Source organism: Scyliorhinus torazame, chromosome 31 (assembly GCF_047496885.1).
Source record: "Scyliorhinus torazame isolate Kashiwa2021f chromosome 31, sScyTor2.1, whole genome shotgun sequence".
NCBI lineage: Eukaryota > Metazoa > Chordata > Chondrichthyes > Carcharhiniformes > Scyliorhinidae > Scyliorhinus > Scyliorhinus torazame.
Genome location: NC_092737.1, coordinates 4,654,988 through 4,669,207, shown reverse-complemented (window position 1 = coordinate 4,669,207; position 14,220 = coordinate 4,654,988). Strand labels below are relative to the sequence as shown.

General features: G+C 52.5%; 1 protein-coding gene across 1 annotated transcript in view; it reads right to left on the bottom strand.

The window, feature by feature from the left end:
• dnah2 (dynein, axonemal, heavy chain 2) overlaps positions 1–14,220 on the bottom strand; it is a 314,816-nt gene that overhangs the window by 275,786 nt on the left and 24,810 nt on the right. Inside the window, exons 7-9 of the mRNA XM_072493227.1 lie at positions 13,178–13,416; positions 9,993–10,184; positions 2,662–2,819 (exon numbers count right to left, since the gene is read on the bottom strand). Coding sequence (XP_072349328.1) covers positions 2,662–2,819; positions 9,993–10,184; positions 13,178–13,416 — 589 coding nt within the window. The remainder of the gene's footprint in view (positions 1–2,661; positions 2,820–9,992; positions 10,185–13,177; positions 13,417–14,220) is intronic.

Genomic DNA, 14,220 nt, shown 5'->3' with positions numbered 1-14,220 from the left:
TAGGGATAACCCTGGGAATTACAGGCCAGTTAGTCTTACTTCGGTGATAGGCAAAGTAATGGAAAGGGTACTGAAGGATAGGATTTCTGAGCAGCTGGAAAGACATTGCTTGATTAGGGATAGTCAGCACGGATTTGTGAGGGGTAGGTCTTGCCTTACAAATCTTATTGAATTCTTTGAGGAGGTGACCAAGCATGTGGATGAAGGTAAAGCAGTGGATGTAGTGTACATGGATTTTAGTAAGGCATTTGATAAGGTTCCCCAAGGTAGACTTCTGCAGAAAGTAAGGAGGCATGGGATAGTGGGAAATTTGGCCAGTTGGATAACATACTGGCTAACCGATAGAAGTCAGAGAGTGGTGGTAGATGGCGAATATTCAGCCTGGATCCCAGTTACCAGTGGCGTACCGCAGGGATCAGTTCTGGGTCCTCTGCTGTTTGTGATTTTCATTAATGACTTGGATGAGGGAGTTGAAGGGTGGGTCAGTAAATTTGCAGATGATACGAAGATTGGTGGAGTTGTGGATAGTGAGGAGGGCTGTTGTCAGCTGCAAAGAGACATAGATAGGATGCAGAGCTGGGCTGAGAAGTGGCAGATGGAGTTTAACCCTGAAAAGTGTGAGGTTGTCCATTTTGGAAGGACAAATATGAATGCGGAATACAGGGTTAACGGTAGAGTTCTTGGCAATGTGGAGGAGCAGAGAGATCTTGGGGTCTATGTTCATACATCTTTGAAAGTTGCCACTCAAGTGGATAGAGCTGTAAAGAAGGCCTATGGTGTGCTAGCGTTCATTAACAGAGTGATTGAATTTAAGAGCCGAGAGGTGATGATGCAGCTGTACAAAACTTTGGTAAGGCCACATTTGGAGTACTGTGTACAGTTCTGGTCGCCTCATTTTAGGAAGGATGTGGAAGCTTTGGAAAAGGTGCAAAGGAGATTTACCAGGATGTTGCCTGGAATGGAGAGTAGGTCTTAAGAGGAAAGGTTAAGGGTGCTAGGCCTTTTCTCATTAGAACGGAGAAGGATGAGGGGCAACTTGATAGAGGTTTATAAGATGAACAGGGGAATAGATAGACAGTCAGAGTCTTTTTCCCCGGGTGGAACAAACCATTACAAGGGGACATAAATTTAAGGTGAATGGCGGAAGATATAGGGGGGATGTCAGAGGTCGGTTCTTTACCCAGAGAGTAGTGGGGGCATGGAATGCACTGCCTGTGGAAGTAGTTGAGTCGGAAACATTAGGGACCTTCAAGCAGCTATTGGATAGGTACATGGATTACGGTAAAATGATATAGTGTAGATTTATTTGTCTTAAGGGCAGCACGGTAGCATTGTGGATAGCACAATTGCTTCACAGCTCCAGGGTCCCAGGTTCGATTCCGGCTTGGGTCACTGTCTGTGTGGAGTCTGCACATCCTCCCCGTGTCTGCATGGGTTTCCTCCGGTTTCCTCCCACAGTCCAAAGATGTGCAGGTTAGGTGGATTGGCCACGATAAATCGCCCTTAGTGTCCAAAATTGCCCTTAGTGTTGGGTGGAGGTGTTGACTATGGGTAGGGTGCTCTTTCCAAGAGCCGGTGCAGACTCAGTGGGCTGAATGGCCTCCTTCTGCACTGTAAATTCAATGATAATCTATGATTAATCGAGGACAAAGGTTCGGCACAACATCGTAGGCCGAAGGGCCTGTTCTGTGCTGTATTTTTCTATGTTCTATGTTCTAAGTATACTCGCACACAGACACACGAACACACAAGTGTACACACACAGACACCCGAACACACAGGTATACACACACAGACACACAAGTATACACGCACACAGACACACGAGCACACAAGCATACACACACACAGGCACACGTGAACATACAAGTATACACACAGACACACGAGCACACAAGTATACACGCACACAGACACACAAGTATACATGCACACAGCACACGTGAACATACAAGTTTACAAAGACACACGAGCACAAGTATACATGCACACGTGAACATACAAGTTTACACAGACATGAGCACACAAGTATACACGCACAGACACACGAGCATACAAGTATACACGCACACAGACACATGAGCACACAAGTATACACGCACAGACACATAAGTATACATGCACACAGCACACGTGAACATACAAGTTTACACAGACACACGAGCACAAGTATACACGTACACAGACACACAAGTATACATGCACACAGCACACGTGAACATACAAGTTTACACAGACACACAAGTATACACATACACAGACACATGAGCACACAAGTATATACGCAGACAGACACACGAACACAAGTATACATGCATACATGAACATACAAGTATACACAGACACATGAGCACACAAGTATACACGCATACAGACAGATGAGCACACAAGTATACATTCACAGACACACAAGCCCACAAGTATACATGCACACACGCACAAACACGTGAATCTGAGATCAGCAAACTGTTTAAACTCTGGGATAGCAGGTGAGCAGAGTCTGTCCATGTGGAGTTTTCACATTCTCCCCGTGTCTGCGTGGGTCTCACCCCCACAACCCAAAAAAGAGGTGCAGGATAGGTGGACTGGCCACGCTAAACTTAAATCCCCTTAATTGGGAAAATGTTAAAAAGGTGAGCTGAGGATGTGACCGGGCCTCACCTCGTGTGAATGGAGGACGCCCGTGCAAAGTGGTTCTTCCAGGCTTGGCAGCACTCGATGCAGTCGTGGAGAGTGACCTTGCTCAACTTGATGTGACCGTCAAATATCCTGTCCAGCGAGATCTCCGCGGAGCACAAGCGGATGATCTCATTACTCAGCTGAAAAGAGACGGGAGAGCACGTTTGTCCCCTGGCTTGTGGTCAGAACGAGAGCGGCAAGGTTGAGTGAGGCGACCACATTGCCACAATCCCCGCACTCCGAAAGGTAATTCACCGCATGGAACATTTTCAACCATTATGCCGAGGTGCTAATTAGCCCAAAATAATGCAAAACTAATCTCATTTAAACTAAAGAGCGCGTAGCCTGGATAATCATACTCACTGCATAATGTATCGAACTAAATTACCATTTAAAATTTACACAACCTATTTCCATATCATGCATAATTCCTCCACATACTTTATTTACACAATCTGGTACTTTAACTTTTGTAGCTAATTAACTTTGTATTCCCAACAGCATCCTGAAATGTGGCTCTTCAATTAGCAGACAGAGGCTCAATGCGTTGTAACATTCCCCTCTCTGCTATTTGGGAAGATCTCAGGCAGTTACAGACAGGAGGCTTTCAATCTCCACTCGAGCAAAGAGGAGAATTCCAGACAAAAAAAACAAACCATTCGTCGCCTGTCCTCTCACATCCGAACAGGAATATTTTCTTCTTTTTTAAAAAAAAATATATTTATTAAAGTTTTTTAACACAATTTTTCTCCCTTACAAACAATACCCCACCCCCCCCCGCCAACAAAAAAAAAACAAGAAATCGCGCAGAGCAAGATATATACATGGCAAAATGATATATTTACACAGCGTTGTACACTGGCCCTCACCATACATGCCAGTTTCCCCAACCCTTCATGTTATCTCTTGCTCATCCACCCTCCCAGGCAGTCCCCCCCCCCCCCCAGGTTGCTGCTGCTGCTGACCGACCTTCCTCTAACGCTCCGCGAGATAGTCTAGGAACGGTTGCCACCGCCTGTAGAACCCCTGCGCAGACCCTCTCAAGGCGAACTTAATCCCCTCCAACTTTATGAACCCAGCCATATCATTTCTCCAGGCCTCCAGGCTGGGGGGCTTCGCCTCCTTCCACATTAGCAAGATCCGTCGCCGGGCTACTAGGGACGCAAAGGCCATAATGCCGGCCTCTTTCGCCTCCTGCACTCCCGGTTCGTCCACTACTCCAAATATTGCTAGCCCCCAGCTTGGCTTGACCCGGACTTTCACCACCTGAGATATTGCTCCCGCCACTCCTCTCCAGAACCCCTCCAGTGCCGGGCATGACCAAAACATATGGACATGGTTCGCCGGGCTCCCTGAGCACCTTCCACATCTGTCCTCTACCCCAAAGAACCTACTCAACCTCGCCCCCCGTCAAGTGCGCTCTGTGGACCACCTTAAATTGTATCAGGCTGAGCCTGGCACACGAGGAGGAGGAATTAACCCTATCTAGGGCATCAGCCCACAGACCTTCCTCGATCTCCTCCTCCCATTTACCCTTCAACTCTTCTGCTAGGGCTCCCCCCCTTCTTTCAACTCCTGGTGTATTTCCGACACCTTGCCCTCCCCGACCCATACACCCGTGATCACCCTATCTTGAACTTCTTGTGCCAGGAGCAACGGGAATTCCCTCACCTGTGGCCTCACAAAAGCCCTCACCTGCATATATCTAAAGGCATTTCCCGGGAGTAACTCGAACTTCTCCAGTGCCCCTAGACTCGCAAACGTCCCGTCGATGAACAGGTCCCCCATTCTTCTAATCCCTGCCCGATGCCAGCTCTGGAACCCTCCGTCCATCTTCCCCGGGACAAACCGGTGGTTACCCCTGATCGGGGACCACACCGAACAGGAATATTTTGAGAAACCCCAGCTTTAGGAATGCTTGCAAGAAGAATAACGGCAGATCAGGGCGGCACGGTGGTCAGCACTGCTGCCTCGCGGCGCCGGGGACCCGGGTTTGATTCCCGGCTTGGGTCACTGTCTGTGCGGAGTCTGCACGTTCTCCCCGTGTCTGCGTGGGTTTCCTCCGGGTGCTCCGGTTTCCTCCCACAGTCCAAAGATGTGCAGGTTAGGTGGATTGGCCGTGATAAATTGTCCTTAGTGTCCAAAAGGGTTAGATGGGGTTACTGGGTTACAGGGATAAAGGGGAATAGGGTGGAGGTGTGGGGCTAAGTGGAGTGCTCTTTCAAAGGGCCGGTGCAGATCGATGGGATGAATGGCCTCCTTCTGCACTGTAAATTCTATGATTTGTATGAAGATGTAGAAGAGTTAGCACCCCAGATGGTACGTGGCTCCGCTACTTTCCAATCGACTGTGATGTAAAACTAAGTCCACCGCCGTGGGCCCCCCTCAACTTATTTACTTTCACAAGGGAGGGCGAATTAAGCCGGGGACATTTCCAAGATTTGAGAAAGGTCCCACTCGTGCCCAAAAGGTAACCAAGCAAAACCCAAACCTTAACCCTTCGCGATGAAGGAGGATGTGTCATAGGATGTCCCCTGGCTTAGTTAATCTCCCTTGCCAATGGGAGAATAGCCATGGTGGTTTCAGATCTTAACCCGTGCTCCCACAATAGTTTCTTACCACGAGCCGCTTGTATAACGGAGCTAAGACCTCGCACTGTAACTTTTATCGTCTTGGTATGTCTCATCCTCGTGGCTAATTTATAACATTTTTAAAACTCGACAAAGACCTTAAAATGACTGAAGCAATGTCCGGCTGTGGTTGTCAAACAAAAGCAATTTTCCGGGCAATGAAAGGAGCTGCCACCTCGTTTTCCCTGAAGATACACTAACAACCACCTTCGCTGCAGAAACCAACTTCATAAAGAATGAAGCAAAGGCCATTGGCATTTCCTAAGCCGGGCCTAGCCAAGGGAGGCTACGAATCACAAAGGACAAAGGCAAGCTCCTTTCAAATCCTTAATGGTTGAAACATTAACAATCTTAAGAATTCAGGAAGAAGGATATAGTACATCCATTGCCAAAGTCAAAGTGGAGAAATTGGGCGCCATTTTACATGACCCCTAGCGACAGGAACCTTTAATATTGCCTTGTGGAGCTACAAAGCAGCCTGTTATCTTCCATCAACTAAACAGCAGCTTAGAAAAAGGGCTTGATCCAGGTTTCAATGGTTCCGACTAGGATGTCTGAACTTCAAAACCAATGGCCACAAGACTTGAGTTATCCGGCATCAGTCTTCAAACTACCCACCTCTGTGAAAGAATACACCACTGGACTTTCGATTCTGGACTCACGTGAAACACTAATTCTTTAGGCTATGGTCTTTGCCCCATACATCCTTCTTTCCCTATCCCCCTTCCCCCCTTTTATTGCACGAGTGAAAAATGAGGCTATGTTGTCACTCTCCTCTCGCGTTTGATTGCGCGTGAATAAACTAACCCTCTGAGTTTACCCTATCCTGAGTTTGCAGTCGAATTATTAATAATGAGCTTTGACAAAGGGTCATCTGGACTCGAAACGTTCGCTCTTTTCTCTCCCTACAGGTGCTGCCAGACCTGCTGAGATTCTCCAGCATTTTCTCTTTGGTTTCAGATTCCAGCATCCGCAGTAATTTGCTTTTATCCAGAATTATTAATAAAAACTGGACCACGCCAAAATGGAGGGGCTGGGAAATATACCACTGTTTATATATTTTGTTTTGTTTAAGTTTAGAACACCCAATTATGTTTTCCAATTAAGGGGCAATTTAACGTGGCCAATCCACCTAACCTGCACATCTTTGGGTTGTGGGGGCGAAACCCACGCAGACACGGGGACAATGTGTAAACTCCACACGGACTGTGACCCGGGCTGGGATCGAACCCGAGTCCTCAGCGCCATGAGGCAGCCGTGCTAACCATTGCGCCAACGTGCCTCCCATCCTACTGTTTAGGAGGGGGGGGAAAATCAGAAATCGAAACTTTTCTGTTCACCGATAGGTGGTGAGAGAAGAAACTAGGGCTGTTTAACGGTTCAAAATGAAGCCCCTCCTATGCGTAACACCAGTAAAGCTTCTCATTAGGTGAATTTCAGCCCCTCTGGACTATGTTTGGTTTTTTGTCCCTTTACCACCACTTTTCTGCCTTTGCACCATCATTCCTAATGTCATTCAATCCCTCCTGCCTTACAGCCTATCACGTGATACTCCTTATTCTCCCCTCCCACCCACTCTCCCCCCACACCACCACCCCCTTTCCCCCAAACAGCTCTGCCTTGCTTCAAACCTGTTACATCTCTAATCTGTCCCATTGATGAAAGGAAGGCGGGCGGAGGGGCTATCAAGCTGTCTGTGCCACTGACAGCACTGAACCCTTGCAGTCCGCAGATGGTGTTCCAGTGGCCGATTCAAACCCCAGCTCCTTTTGGGTGAGCAGCCGAGGCTCACCCCATCAGCGTGGACCACCAACCGAGTTACAAAAGGTGGGGGTGAATAAAGGAGTGGTAATGAGATGGAACTGCTGTTCTAAAAGCGTCAGGATTTCAGGAAGAAGGCAAGAATGGGGAAATGAACAGAGCGTTGAGGCGCCGGGAATGAGTTCAGTATTGGGACTGACTTGCGTCTTGGAGGGATGCGACAAGAAGGTTATTTGGAACCGGCTACGGTCGGAATATTTCAGGCTGCACCGGGGGATGAGACAGGGGTGTCCCCTGTCCCCGTTGCTGCTTGCCCTGGCAATTGAGCCGTTGGCCACTGCGCTCAGAACTTCGGGGGATTGGAGGGGGCTGGTGCGCGGAGGGGAGGAACACCGGGTCTCCCTCTATGCGGATGACCTGCTGTTGTATATTTCGGACCCGTTAGAGGGGATGGGGAGGTCATGCAGATTCTGGGGGACTTCGGGAGGTTCTCGGGGTATAAGTTGAACGTGGGGAAGAGTGAGCTGTTCGTGGTCCACGGTAAGAGCCAGGAGGAGAGACTGAGGGAGCTCCCGCTCAGGATAGTGGAGAGGAGCTTTCGGTACTTGGGGATACAAGTGGCCAGGAACTGGGATGCCCTGCACAGGCTCAACTTAACCCGGCTAGTGGAGCAGATGGAGGGAGAGTTTAAAAGGTGGGATATGTTCCCGCTTTCCTTGGCGGGACGGGTGCAGACTGTGAAGATGACGGTTCTCCCCAGTTCCTCTTCGTATTTCAGTGCCTCCCCATTTTCATCCCCCAGTCCTTCTTTAAGCGGGTGAATAGGATTGTTACGGGATTTGTGTGGGCGAATAAAACCCCACCCGGGGGGGGGAGGGAGATACGGAATAACCACAGATTTGCTCCGGGTAGGATGGGTGATGGGTGGGGGGTACCAAGGCTGGTATAGGGCAGGTATTAGGAGGATGGGGAACCTGTTTATAAACGGGGTTTTTCCCAGCATGCAGGCGCTGAAGGAGAGGTTTGGCCTGCCGTCGCGGAATGCGTTCAGGTACCTTCAGGTTCGGGACTTCCTTAGAGAACAGGTGGGGACATTCCCGCGGCTGCCTCCACGTAGGATCCAGGATAGGGTGGTGTCTGGCATCTGGGTAGGAGAGGGGAAGGTGTCGGACATATATCAGGAGCTGCAGGAGGTGAGGAAGCCTCACTTGAAGGATAAGTGGGAGGAGGAGCTGGGAGTGGAGCTGGATGAGGGCCTGTGGGCCGATGCCCTGGGCAGGGTGAACTCCTCCTCATCATGTGCCAGGCTCGGATTAATCCAGTTTAAGGTGGTGCATCGGGCGCATATAATGGCGGCAAAAATGAGTAGGTTTTTTGGGGTGGAGGCAGGTGCCCGAGGTGTGCAGGTAATCCGGCGATTCATGCCCATATGTTTTGGGCATGCCCGGCACTTAAAGGATTCTGGCAGGGGTTTGCAAGGGTGATGTCTAGGGTTTTGGACGCTCGGGTGAAGGCGAGCCCAGCGGTAGCGATATTTGGGGTGGCGGAGAATCCGGGAGTGCAGGAAGCGAAAGAGGCCGAGGTTCTGGCCTTTGCCTCCCTGGTCGCCCGGAGACGGATTTTGTTAATGTGGAGGGACTCGAAACCCCTGAGCGTGGAGACCTGGGTTAGCGACATGGCGGGGTTCCTCAGCCTGGAGCGAATAAAGTTCAGCTTGAGAGGGTCCTTGATGGGTTCTCCCGGCGGTGGCAACCTTTCCTTGACTTTGTAGGGGAGCAGTAAGCGTCAGCAGCAGCAGCATCCTGTGGGGGAGGGGTGGGGGGGGGGGGGGTTCAGGTGGGGGGGGGGGTACTGTTGATATAATGCGAGTTGGGCATGGAGACAAAACCCACCTTGTTCTGTTCAAAAAAAATAATTCTGTTTTGTCAGTAGTTTCATTGTAAGCTTTGGGATATGTTTATTGTTATTTTTTATTACTATCTGTATTTCTATTTTTGTTATGTAAAATGCTGATTGGAAAAACGTTTTTGGAATACAGGAACAGGAGGCCATTCAGCCCCTGCAAGCCTGCTCTCCAATCCCCTTTTTAAAAATTTTATTTTATTATAAACATGTTTCGAAACAGGTTACAGCAAATTAACACCCCGAGAAACATATGTCCCAATAACAAGCAACTATACAGTCTGTACAGATTTTTCCCTTTTCACCCCCCCCCCCACCCCCCTGCGACGAACAGCCCCTCAAACACGGTCACAAACATCCCCACATTTTTTCAAACCCCCCTGCTGAGCCCCTTAACTCATACTTCAGCTTCTCTAACCGCAGGAAGTTTTACGGGTCACCCCAACCAAGCCGCTACACCAGGCGGCGATGCCGACCGCCATTCAAGTAGAATTCGTCGCCGTGCAATCAGAGAGGCGAAGGCCACAACATCAGCCTCCCTCCTCTCCATGAGCTCCGGCTTCTCTGAAACCCCAAATATCGCCACCAAAGGGTCCACCTCCATCTCCACTATCCTGGCTAAGACCGCAAACACTCCCGCCCAGAATCTTCCCAATTTTTCACAACCCCAAAACATATGAACGTGATTCGCTGGCCCCGCCCACACATCTGCTGCCCCCTGGAAGAACCCACTCATCCTCGCCCGGGTCATGTGCACCCTGCCATCCAATTAGATACTGACTGATCTGGATCTCAGCTCCGTTTACCTGCCCAGGTTCCACAGCCCCTTGGGTAAGGGGATTGATTCCTGTCCTGAACCAAATCTGTCAATCTCAGTTACAAGACTTCCCTGGCTTTCTACTCGACCCTTTGAAGCCGGGCTTCAACCGCACAAACGTCCTGACTCAAGAGGCGAGAGAGTTGGCCGGTGGGGCCGCAACCCATCCCCCCGCCGGCACGCCCAGTCCGCATTTTACTCACTTTGCGGAAAAGCGCGGTGATGCGGTCCCTGGTGTTGTAGAACTTGGAGTTGACCCAGATAACGCGGATGAGGCTGAGGATGTGAGGCAGTTTCTCTGGGATGTCTTTGGCTTTCAGCATGGTCAGCTCCGCGCAGGGGCTCGTGAGGACGGCCAGGAAGCTGAGGTTCGACTGGGCTTGGGAACGTCCATCCTGAATGCAAAGCGTAAACAAAATTCAGTAAAGGCGCAACGGGGGGGGGGAACAGGTCGACGCAAGCAGGACCGGCATGGCGTCAGTGGGCCAGCAATCTTCTCCGAGGTGGCTTACGGAGGGGGAGAGAGATTGAACCCAGAGTAGGAGCAGCAAGTAGAAGTGGGCGAGGAAGGGGATTGTTTTTTGTTTTAACGGAGGTGGGCAGTGATGGAATAGATGGGGAGGGGGCTTGACAAGAGGATTATGAAATGTGGGGGTGGGACGACTGACAGCGTTCAGCCACCCTGCCGTGAAAGTCTTATCTTAATGTACTGCACAGCGATTTTAAGCTCTAAACGGTCGTGTTATTTTTATAATTGCATATTTAAAGAACTGCATCACATTACTGTCTCATCAATCTGATGCCATCTAATGAAGTGAAGGCTGTGATGATTTAATTGTCACGGTGCTTTGCCCGGCCGGGGGAAAGGAAATTACCGGATTTACTTCATAGATTCATAGAATTTACAGTGATCAATTTGTCAGACACGCTGACAATCTTACCGATACATTTACCAGTGATATCAGGCTCGGAAACGTCAGCGTCCGCAACTTTTCCAAGGAGAGAGTTCCAGGTTTCCTCTACCCCTTGGTACGCAGGAGTGCTTCCTGAGGCCAGCCCTGGCTCACATTTTAAGATTATACCTCCTTGCCATGGCTTCCTTCGTAGCCCGCTTGCTCCCAGCTGTAAATTATTGTGAAGATGGAAGATGAAAATCAGGGGCTGGGGACTGCAGGACGCTGCAGAGGCCGGCTGTGGTGTGCCAACAAAAGATCCTCGCAGCGAGGGATGAGAATTAAAGTTCACGTTTCCGGGATTGGGGTATCGGGTGTGCCGGACTTGATCTGAGATAGGGGCTGGGTTTGGGAGGATTTGAGAGCTTCTGTAAGACCATAGGAGCAGAATTAGGCCACTCGGCCCATCGCGTCTGCTCCGCCATTCAATCATGGCTGATATTTTTCTCATCCCCATTCTCCTGCCTTCTCCCCATAACCCCTGATCCCCTTGTTTTTTAAAAAAATATTTTTATTCTCCTCCTTCGGGGTGGGGGGGGGGGGGGGCGGTTGTCAGCGAGATTTGAGGCGACAGGGGGTGAGATTTCCAGTGGAGTTGGAGTGATCAAGCACTGGAAAGGACAGGTATTTCAGCGAGGGGATTGATATTAGGCATCCCACTGGACTGGACCGGGAGCTTGAAGTTCAGCAGACGGCCAGACGCACACTGCGTTTGGGGGCGCGGTTGGGTGCAGTTGGAGTAAGCAGCTGGCGAGAACCATGAGGCGAGAGGCAAAAGTGCCGCGGTTCCCAACTCTGTCAGTGGGATCGTACCCGCCCGCCCGCCAGCGGTAGGGACGGGAAAATCTGGAGAGCGGCCAAGATGTGATGGCGGCCGGTGGGGAATTGATTGGGAAAATGACAGCAGTCACAACGGGAACTCTTTTATAAATTTAGAGTACCCAATTTTTTTTTTTTCCAATTAAGGGGCAATTTAGCGTGCCCAATCCACCTGCCCTGCACATCTTTGGGTTGTGGGGGCGAAACCCACGCAAACACGGGGAGAATGTGCAAACTCCACACGGACAGTGACCCGGGGCCCGGGATGGAACCTGGGACCTCGGTACAACCACAAGAATGGGAAGAAGCGATTGTGGTCCAGACGTGTCCACTTTTTAGGCAAGATTTCTGAACATAACAATTGACTTTGTTCACACAACTGTTTGGCACTCTGGGGGAGGGAATAACAGACTAACTTCATCCACCGAATCCTTCACCTGCAGAAACGGCTGATCTGTTTAAAGGTGCTGGGGGCAGCTTGATTGAGGCAGGGACGTGGTGACACACTGCACCTCTGAGGTGATTCTCTCAGTCGGGACATCAGCGGGAGCACGGTGTTCAGGCACAGCAATCCAGCATCAGGAGGAGGAAGAGAAGGGAATGTACACTCCGTATCACAAGAATCCGACTCCTCATCATTAGCTGGAGTGCTTGGGGGCGGGGACCCCGGGGGCGAGAGCGGGGACCCCGGGGGCGAGAGCGGGGACCCCGGGGGCGAGAGCGGGGACGACAGCGGGGACCCCGGGGGCGACAGCGGGGACGACAGCGGGGACCCCGGGGGCGACAGCGGGGACGACAGCGGGGACCCCGGGGGCGACAGCGGGGACGACAGCGGGGACCCCGGGGGCGACAGCGGGGACCCCGGGGGCGACAGCGGGGACCCCGGGGGCGACAGCGGGGACCCCGGGGGCGACAGCGGGGGCGACAGCGGGGGCGACAGCGGGGGCGACAGCGGGGGCGACAGCGGGGGCGACAGCGGGGGCGACAGCGGGGGCGACAGCGGGGGCGACAGCGGGGGCGACAGCGGGGGCGACAGCGGGGACCCCGGGGGCGACAGCGGGGACGACAGCGGGGACCCCGGGGGCGACAGCGGGGGCGACAGCGGGGACCCCGGGGGCGACAGCGGGGACGACAGCGGGGACCCCGGGGGCGACAGCGGGGGCGACAGCGGGGACCCCGGGGGCGACAGCGGGGGCGACAGCGGGGACCCCGGGGGCGACAGCGGGGACCCCGGGGGCGACAGCGGGGACCCCGGGGGCGACAGCGGGGACCCCGGGGGCGACAGCGGGGACCCCGGGGGCGACAGCGGGGACCCCGGGGGCGACAGCGGGGACCCCGGGGGCGACAGCGGGGACCCCGGGGGCGACAGCGGGGACCCCGGGGGCGACAGCGGGGACCCCGGGGGCGACAGCGGGGACCCCGGGGGCGACAGCGGGGACCCCGGGGGCGACAGCGGGGACCCCGGGGGGAAAGAAACTGTGCAGGCAGCGAAGCCGGCACTGCCGTGGCAGGGTTCAGTTTCTTGCACAGGCTGGCGATCAAACCAGCAAGCTTGGCAGGGTGATCAACAATCAGGTGAGCAATCAGACAATCCTTAAAGCCCAGCGCGGACATACCTGGATAAGCTTGGCTAGTTTGAGGAAGGGAGCAATGTAAGAGGATTTGGAAAGCTCCAAGATAGACTGGATGTGTTTGACACCAGCTTTATCCAGCTGGAAGCCGATCCCCGACAGATCATCACAGCGATTGCGCCAGAATTCAATCTCGTCCAGTGGTCCCGCAATCTCGCCCGTCTCCACAGCCTCCTGAGCGCTCAGCACATCCTTAATCTGACGGGTCCAGTGAACGACAGCCGCTGAAAAGTGAAACGTACAGAGGCCCCGTTCAACAGATTCACATACTCCCAGTTAGCATTGTCCCTCTTTCACCTCATTTCCTCCCAAGTACCTTCAGAACTGGAGCCCATTCAGCCCCTCGAGCCTGTTACACAGGAACAGGAGGAGGCCCATTCAGCCCCTCTCGAGCCTGTTACACAGGGACTGGAGGAGGCCCATTCAGCCCCTCTCGAGCCTGTTACACAGGGACAGGAGGAGGCCCATTCAGCCCCTCGAGCCTGTTACACAGGAACAGGAGGCGGCCCATTCAGCCCCTCTCGAGCCTGTTACACAGGGACTGGAGGAGGCCCATTCAGCCCCTCTCGAGCCTGTTACACAGGAACAGGAGGAGCCCATTCAGCCCCTCGAGCCTGTTACACGGAAGCAGGAGGAGTCCATTCAGCCCATCAAAACTAGGGCAGTGTCAAGGTGGGCCCGTGTTTGTACGAACCACTTGTTCAAACCGGCGAGGTTGGATGCCACATTTGGGGCGTGGGAGGGCAAGGGGCTGGAGAGAGGGAGGGATTTATTTTTGGAGGGGCAGTTTGCCAGCCTGGAGCGTTGCCTTCAACCTTATTGGATAGGATTCTTTCCTGTCTGGGGTCGAAAGACGGGAGTGCGCCCGGCACCTATGGATGGATTTTGGCGAAGAGGGTTGACCTCGGTGGAGGGGGTGAAGGTGAAATGGGAGGACAAGCTGGGACCCAAGATGGACAAGGAGGTGTGGAATGAGTCCCTCGACAGGGTGGTGCTGTGTCATCCTGTGCGACGCGGAGTCTGATTCA